Source organism: Pteropus medius, unplaced genomic scaffold (assembly GCF_902729225.1).
Source record: "Pteropus medius unplaced genomic scaffold, Ma_sr-lr_union100, whole genome shotgun sequence".
In the NCBI taxonomy this organism is placed as follows: Eukaryota; Metazoa; Chordata; class Mammalia; order Chiroptera; family Pteropodidae; genus Pteropus; species Pteropus medius.
The window spans coordinates 4236927-4246039 of NW_024349799.1; the positions used below are offsets into that span (position 1 = coordinate 4236927).

At 41.4% G+C, this 9113-nt stretch overlaps 1 protein-coding gene and 1 pseudogene across 1 annotated transcript; one reads left to right on the top strand and one right to left on the bottom strand.

The window, feature by feature from the left end:
• Window positions 1–1786: 1786 nt before the first annotated feature.
• Window positions 1787–2572, bottom strand: LOC120621130 (60S ribosomal protein L13a-like; annotated as a pseudogene).
• A 1663-nt stretch (window positions 2573–4235) lies between these two features.
• LOC120621131 (olfactory receptor 4D1-like) lies at window positions 4236–5386 on the top strand. The gene has a single exon (XM_039886497.1). The coding sequence runs from the start codon at window positions 4409–4411 to the stop codon at window positions 5384–5386; it is 978 nt and encodes a 325-aa protein (XP_039742431.1). The 5' UTR covers window positions 4236–4408.
• The last annotated feature ends 3727 nt before the right edge of the window (window positions 5387–9113 follow it).

Sequence of the window (9113 nt, forward strand, 5' to 3'; positions counted from 1 at the left end):
CAACAGCTCACATACTTTTTAATAACTCCCATTGCTCTTGCCCTCAGCAGCCTGAACCAGCTCATTTCACAATCTCAGGCTGTTTTGATCCCCAAGGAATGTCTCTTCCTTTAAGGCCAGTCCTATCTGTGATCTTGGTCTGAGACAGGCCAGGAGAAGAATGGAGCTTCAGGAGAAGGGTGGCCTGGAAGATGGGAGGCTCTAAGTCCACTTGGCCACATTGGGCTGGAGGTAGGTGATGGTCCCCATGTCCTTCCCATGGACACGTCAGCACTAGGAAGGCTCCTGTCAAAGACTATTGTACGATAAGCATGGGTTGGAGAGAAGGTATAGGAAAGTCATTGGGCCAGAATGCAAGGGGAATGTGATTTGGGGGTCAGCTGGGTTTATTTGGAATTAAGACATTTGTCTGTATTGCCTAATGTATTGAGTGGGATTTAGATCAGAAGGTAGGAGGGAGAGCAGAATGGAGACACCACTGGTTTCTCCCCCACCTCCCACATGCACACTACAGCTTCCTCCCACGCCTAGGAGAAAACAATCCAGGCCTTTCTCACACTTCCCACCCTCTGATGTTTCCCTTTTAATCCTCTTTTATTTCTCCACCTCTTTCTCTTGCCTGCTGCCTCTCCAGGTTTTCATTCCTTTTCTAGTGCTATACCTCCATCATATCCTTCCTTAAGTCCTTTGCTTAATAAAAGCTGTTAATGCTCCCACGATGACCACCGGCGAGATTCACCCTCATTTTTGGAACCACGTGTTCCTTTTCCCTTCCTCTCTCTTAATCCAGTGCGGACTGATTGCCTGAGAGAGAGACAGATGGGAGACAAGATTAAATATCAACAGAAAGGGGTTCGGAACCTTTCTTTACCCCATACACGTCCATGTCCTTTCCTTATGTCTCTGTTTTCTTTCCTATCTAGAATCCCTCTAAATCTATGCTCTATGCAGGTAGATGGAAGAATCATTTCCCAAGGTTCTTATAAGTTTGTGGAAGGGATGCTGACTATGCTAAGATGATGCTTCCAGGTTCCTAAGTCTGGCGATGCTGGGAATTAGGATGCTTGAGTTCTCTTCAAGGTCCCTGAAACTGAAATCTTCCATGAAGTGACTACTCACTCTCTCCCCACCTGTCTCAGTGGTCTGGCCCATCCTAGCCTTCCATCCACTATCAAGCTATCAAACATTCTTTTGGGAACTATCTATGAGAAAGGTTATACGTGCATTAGGAACTGTATAGTGCTAAACATGTCAGACATTACAAGCCCATGTGAGGTGACACAGCCATCCTTATGGAAAATTACCAGTATGTGGCAATGTATGAAGAAGCTAATTACCCTTGGGCCTTGAAGGAGAGGAACAGGATGGCAAAGCAATGCGGGTTGGGCACTGGCCTGATGAGAAGCATTGAGGCCTGAGGAACTGAAGTAGACATCAGTCTGTCGAAGCCAAGGATTCTTAGGGGCGAGCAAGTAAGACGAGAAGTGCGGTTAGGATGCCATCCTGGGACTCACCAACCTGGTTCAGAGTCCCAGCTTTGCTGCTTATTGTCTGTGTGACCTGGGGCAAATTATTTAACCTCTTTAAGCCTGAGACTACTTATCTGTAAAGGAGGGATAATTAATAGTACTTATTATACTTTATAAGTGTGAGAATGATGTATGAGAATTAAACAGGCTAATGCTTATAAAATGTTCAGCCTAGGGCCTAGCACAGAGTAAACATGCAATAAATATTTGCTACAACAATGACAACAATTACTACTACAAGTACAATTAAAGTTTGACTACTTCGAATGTTGCTGAGTGGCAGATGGGTCTGCAAAGAAAGATAAGACCCAGTTTATGTGGAAGCACCCAAAAACCCATGAAGTGTGAATTCTTTCTGTAGACAATGAAGAAGCAAGGAAAATATTTTTTGAGGAAATAGAAGTCAATTTTATTGGGTTCAGACCTGGAGTCCACAGGGTCTGGAGGACCTCTGTGCGCTTGTCAATTTTCTTCTTCTTTTTGTCCTATTTCTGTAGCCTCACAAGCGGTGTCGTTGTTGTTGTATATTTTCATTTGTTTGTTTGTTTTCTGGTGATGAATCTTGGCCTTCTTCCTCTGTTCCTCCAGAGCGGCTGTACCTGCCAACACTTCCAGCCGAGTCCATGAGCCAGGCGTCCTCAGTAGGCGCACTTTAATATAAGCTTCAGAGGCACAATCTTGAGGGTGGCAGGAACCAGATTTTTCTTGTCCTGGGGTGCGGGGAGCCCTTCAGACACCTTGATGCAGTCCAGGGAGGCCAGGCCCCGTTTGGTCTCGTAGGGCAGCACACCTCACACAGTCCGCCAAATGATGCGGCTGGAGGCTCGGAAGTGGTAGGGGCTGCGGGATAGGTAGGTGTTCTTCAACTTGCAGAGCGAGGTCAGGTACTTCACCTTGTTTCTAAAATTGCCAGAAATGTTGATGCCCTCCCAGGACATGAACATCACCTTCTAGACCAGCAATACCTACTGGGCCATGAGGGTCACCAGGTGGCCCGGTTCAAGACCTTGGCTTTTGATCACCAGGACCTACCAGGATGCCATCTTCGGCATCTGTGTGGAAGTATCATGGAACATTTTTGAAAACATTTTGGTCTAGAGGAGAAAATATCTTTTAGGCGATTGACTTATGTATGATGTTGTACAGTGTGCATGTCTGATAAAGGTGTATAAAAGTGTATGATAGTTGTATCTTAATAGAGACAAAGAAAAACTGAGATAATAAAGATATGCTGATGGCATTTTAGGGTGTGATTGAGTGTGAGGGTTGGGGTGGGGGGTGAAGGGCTTCCAGTCAGGGACCTTCTCAAACATACTAAACGATGCCATTTAAGCTGCTGCCCATGCAGTCTAATCTTGACACGACATGGTAGAGCAAGGTCACAAAGCCAGAGACAGAAACATTACCCTCTCTGTTGGCCCAGGAAGTGTCTACTCCACCGTTGCCTATCTCAGTGCTTCCTGCCCTAGTGGGCTGGGATGAGCCCTTTCAACCCTGTTTCATCACATCATTTTCCTTCAAAAGGCTTGCAGGCGTTCTCAGTTGCCCATAGGGATGCTTTTCAAATGGTCCTATGCTGGCAATTGGTGATGCCACAGAATAAACAGAGTGCCTCTCTTGGAACATCATTTTTACATAAATAATTGAGGATAAATGTGAGTTTTAGAGGAGGTAAACATGACAGTATTTAGAGTATTGTGATTATTAACATAATTTTAGAGATAATTATGATTTATATTTGTCTACAGAAGTTGATAGAAATCTTTTTACATATGTTTGTGCAATTCCCTTGTATAAAGAACATCAGCGCAATACTGCTGTCCCTCCCATCTGTCAGGTGGGAGCTGGGGAGGAGAGATCTTTCTCTTTGCAGGGTCGGGCCTCAGGGCACATTTTCCTGAACGATTTGAGAAAAAAATTTTGGAACAGTGTAACCCAAGGGAATGACTTCTAACACCAGATAACTCAGTTTTGTGTTTAAATGAATGTGTTCTAGATTTTCGATTTGCCGAACTAGAGAAACATGTGTCTTCCCTAGCCTATATTTTCTGTATCGCGTTGGACTTAGCAAAATTTTACAAGCCGTGATACTTAAATTTTAAAAAACCTCCCAAAGATGTCAAGAGATATGTGTACAACAGAAAATTCATATAAATTTTAAAATATGAAACATGAGAGTTCATGGAAATTTTGTATTTGTCCTGGGCTGCATTGAGTTCCCTCTGCAGATGGCCCCATGACAACAGAGGACAGTAGAGAAGTTTTTCTGAAGAAAAGTTTAAGACGCATTAATTATCTCAGCTTCACTCCTACTAGGATCATTTGCATGTTTTTCTTCACATTTGCCTCTGAATCTGCATATGATAATTTCTTGTAGTGCACACCTCTCTTCCTTCAACAACGAACCATAAGAAGCTCCTCAAACCTCTGTCATGATGAAGCATCTATTTGTTTACTCAAGACTACTACTCTACTTTTCATACTTTCAAGATTTTTGCCCCCAGATTGATGATCACAGGTATTTGCTGATATGTTTGTTCTTCACTGACTGGTTTGACTGTATTTGTAGAGTCTGTTGTTCGCAAGGCACAATGTTGGGCTCAGCAGGTAGGCATCAGACAAGAAACTCATGGACAAGGACAGCGTGGTACAAAGGGAAAACACCCATTAATGCCTGTAATAGAATATAGGGTGTGGTTGGGGAGGTAATTCTGTGAAATCCTTGATAATGTATTATTTTAATGGAAGGCTGTCCTAAGCTCCATCATACAATGGAAATCAACAGTGACTTCATTCAACTCTGACTCTCCAAGGAAAATGATTGAAATTTCATAATTTTTGTTTTGTAGGTTATTCTTTCAGAATTTTAGGAAGATCTCATGGAACCAGAAAACAGCACATGGGTGTCCGAGTTTGTCCTCTTAGGGTTCTCAAAGACCCAGGAGCTCCAGAAATTCCTGTTCCTGGTATTTCTACTTGTGTATGTCACCACCATTGTGGGAAACCTCCTCATCATTGTCACAGTGACGTTTGACTCTCGGCTCCACATGCCCATGTTCTTTCTGCTTCGAAATCTGGCTGTCATAGACCTCTGCTGTTCCACAGTCACTTCTCCAAAGATGCTGGTGGACTTCCTTCATGAGACCAAGACTATCTCCTACCAGGGCTGCATGGCCCAGATCTTCTTCTTCCACCTCTTGGGAGGTGCCACTGTCTTCTTTCTCTCGGTCATGGCTTATGATCGGTACATAGCCATCTCCCGGCCCCTTCACTATGTCACCATCATGAACACTCAATTGTGTGTGGGGCTGGTGCTGGCTGCCTGGGTCGGGGGCTTTGTTCACTCCATTGTGCAGCTGGCCCTGATGCTCCCATTGCCTTTTTGTGGTCCTAATGTCCTGGATAACTTTTACTGTGACATTCCACAAATGTTGAGACTTGCCTGCACAGACACCTCCCTCCTAGAATTCCTTATGATCTCCAATAGTGGGTTGCTGGTTCTTATCTGGTTCCTTCTCCTTCTGATCTCTTACACTGTTATCCTGGTGATGCTGAGGTCCCATTCAGGAAAGGCAAGGAGAAAGGCAGCATCTACTTGCACCACCCACATCATCGTGGTGTCTATGATCTTTATTCCCTGCATCTACATCTACTTCCGGCCCTTCTCCCCCTTCCCATTGGACAAGGCTGTGTCCATCAGCTACACAGTCATGACTCCCATGCTCAACCCCATGATCTACACCCTGAGGAACAAGGAGATGCAGGCAGCTATGAAGAGGTTAGGCAGGCGACTAGTGATTTGTAACAGGGAGTATACTTTAAATAGGTTGCATGTAAATGACAAATCTTCTTTCTGAACTTTTGTTTTGCCATGCAAAAAATGGAGGAAGTTTTTATTCACTGTGACAATGAAGATTAAATTAATGTTTCTACATACCTATTCCTTCCTCAGATACTGTGTTAGACACTTTCACGCTTTTATCTTATTGTCATAAAACTGACAATGGATATATTATTTTTATATTAAACCATTTTCCAAATGAGGGCACTTGGAGAGAAATGACTGTCTCAGTGATGAGCAGCAAGTGAATGGCAGAGCTTGGCCAGGCACCTAGTTCTTCTGACTCCCAATTTAGAGACAGGAGATATGAGTGGGATGTGAAACCTGGGTCTCCCACAACCAAAGGGAAAACCTAGAGGGTTCATTGTCAGTGGATCAATATGTGTGATGAACGGTCAACCGTTTCATACAACTCTGGAGCAGTCACATTTTTCCCTTCTCTTTGCTTCTTTGCCTCATTCTCCATGTGGTATTTAGGAAATGGTCTCATTTAACACTCTCTAAGTAGTTCCAATGAGGACATTTTCTTTGGATTTCTCCTTCTTCTTCTTCTTCTTCTTCTTCTTCTTCTTCTTCTTCTTCTTCTTCTTCTTCTTCTTCTTCTTCTTCCCTCCTCCTCCTCCTCCTCCTCCTCCTCCTCCTCCTCCTCCTCCTCCTCCTTCTTCTTCTTCTTCTTCTTCTTCTTCTTCTTCTTCTTCCTTTTTTAATCAAACACCACTTGGATAACCTGCAGACCATTCTACTCTCCCAATACAGTCTTTAGGTCATTCGAATGATGTGGCTGAGAGGAGGAGGATGTAGTATTGCTGGAGAAGAGAATTGAAGGCCAGAGAGAGAGGGCCATGTGTATGTGTTCCTGATTTGAAGTGGTGATTTCAGTTCAAAGGCTGTCAGATTGGATATTTTGGGCTTTTTCTTTGATTTCCTACACTGGGATGAGAGCTCCTTGAGAGCAGAAGCCATGCTTTATTTACTTTCAAACTCTCCCAGTCCTTTGAACAGTATCTTACACAAAGGGGCATCTGCTTTTCTTACATCTTGTTCTTCCCTGTCAAACACAAAATCTGCTTCTAATTTCTGTCTCTGTATCTTATATTTATCCTTATTCTCTCCATCTTTTTTGAGGTATGCATCACTTTGTAAATGCTTCTGGTAATGTATAATGTTGATTCAAAATAAAAAAGATAATGTAGAAGCTCTTTCGTTGCTTCTTCCCTCTGGCACCCATCTCATCCAAGGAATCAGTCTTTTGGGGTTCTCTCTAAGCCATCGTGGCAACTCTGAGTTTCCCTTTTTCCACTTCTACTGTCCTGTCCCCATTTCACACACTTCTCCCTGTTCAAAGTGGACCTATGGAAATGAGAAGAGAGAAAATGGACTTATTGTTTTATTTGATCTGTGTGGTCCTTCAGAACAGCTTTTCCCCTTGTCCATGAAAGTTTTTAAGTAACCGATGATACTTTTTTCATCCTCCAGTTTGTCTCTTCTCTAGATCGAACATCCACATTCCTTCCATGGTCCCCATTGTGACAACTGCCTAATTCCACCATTCTGGTCATCTCTTCTTTATTTTCTCTCATATGACAACATCTTCTTTAAGATATGATGATGCTCATCATATGACATACTGCTGCACTGTGTGTGGCATGTGTGAGTTCTTTAGTACACAATGATTATCTCCTTTGAAACAGAATTTTTTTTTACCGCAAGTAGCAGAATAACTTCTTGAGTTAACAATTGGCTTAAATAATGAGGATATTATTATTTCACTTATAAAAGAGTAGAAAATAGGCAACCCCAGAGTTGGTGAATTCAGCAGCTGAAACATTTTAGGGCTGTGGATTGGCTGTTCTGAAATTCCTTGCGTTTCCCCTCATGATGGCAATATGGCCGCCAAACGTTCAGGCATCGTATCTTTAAATTCAAATGATTTAGCAAGAAGGAAGAGGAGAGGCATTCATGTGCTTTTTCTTTTTACCTTTTGTCTTTTTCTCCTTTTATATTTAAAAACAAATAAAACTCCAAATGGTCACATGGAAGAATAAAATTAAAGTAACTTGGGTTCTGTTCCTCTGTCTTTACAATCACTGTGCTTCCTTGTTTACTTTTAATCTACTCTTTTAAAGTAGAGATATGCGGTACTAGAGGCTTAGAGACATGAAATGTACCCGATTTGAACTTATCAATTCTGTATATGGTATAATGTTTAGGGCAAAGTTCATTTATCTGTATATGAATGTCCAACTGGTGTATCACTGTTTGCTAAAAAAAAAAATGTAAATTTTTTCCATTTTATTGTCTTTGCATTCTTCTCAAGAATGCATTGGCCATATTATTTGGGTCTATTTCTAGACTCTCTATTCTATTTCATTGATCTCAGTGTCTATGCCTTCACTAATGCCACACTCTTGATTACTGCGGCTTTAGAGTAGCTCTTAAAATCAAGTTGTGTGATTCCTCCAACCTTATTTGTAAAAATTGTTTTGGCTATTCTAGTTATTTTGCATTTCTACATGCGTTTTGGAATCATCTTGTCAATATCTGCTAAAAAATCTGCTGGAATTTTCATTATGTTTGCATTGAAATTATATATCAATTGGCAGAGGATTGTCATCTTAACAATATTGTGTCTTCTCGTTAATGAACACAGTATCTCTCACCATTTGTTTATGTCTTCTTTGATTTCTTTAATTAATATTTTGTAGTTTTCAGTATACTAATTCTATACACATGTTGTTAGATTTATACTTAAGTTCCTCATTTTTTAGAGCAACTTTCTTTAAATGCTTTTCTTTATATCATGATTTTCAATTGTTTCTTGCTACTATACTGCTAACTTGCTAAACTTAGTTATTTTTAGAAATATCTTTTGTAGAGTCCTTGGGAATTTCTATATAGACAATCATGTTTTCCAAGAACATGGATAATAGGTATACTGTTTTTTTGTTGTGTGCGTGTTGTGTGTGTGTGTGTGTGTGTGTGTTTGTTTGTTTTTATTGCTTTAATTTACTGTTTGTGACTGCCAGTATGTGTTGAATAGGACTGGTGTGAGTGAGTATCCTTCCTTTTTTCAATACTTATAACTTCATACACATGAATGCTTAGGCAGGGATCATTAGACATTTTAGGACACCATGCAAGAGAGAGGACTTAGTAGTCTTTCTTGGTCAGTTTGGGCTCCTATAACAGAATACTTTAGACCGGGTGGCTAATAAACAACAGATATTTATTTCTCACAGTTCTGTAGGCTCACAAGTCCAAGGTCAAACTGCCAGTAGATTCAGTGTCTAGTGAGGCCAACTTCTTGGCTCATAGACACATGTCTTCTCACTCTGTTCTTACGTGATGGAAGGTGGGTGACAGATCCTTTTAGAGTCTTTTTTGTAAGGGCACTAATCCCATTCATGAGGCCTCCACTCACATGACCTAATCACCTCCCAAAAGCTCCACCTCCTAATACCATCACATTGGGTTTCAGATTTCAATATATGAATTTTGGGAGAACTCAAACTTTCAGTCCATTACAAAGTTCTTTCATTAACCCTTCACATCCAATTGATGTTTTGGCTGAGACTGGATTAAAGATGGAAAATAATTTTCCACCAAATGTTGGAGGCATTTTTTAGTTTTCCTCTAGCATCCAGTTTGCTCTTGAGAAGTCTCAAGTTCTTCTGCTTCTTGTTATTTTGTGACTGGCTCCTTCCTTATCTCTGGACGCTTTTAGGAGTTCCTTTTCATTCTTA

Excerpts from the sequence above, each read along its gene's own strand:
- LOC120621131 (XM_039886497.1), top strand. The coding sequence starts at position 4,409 with ATGGAACCAGAAAACAGCACATGGGTGTCCGAGTTTGTCCTCTTAGGG.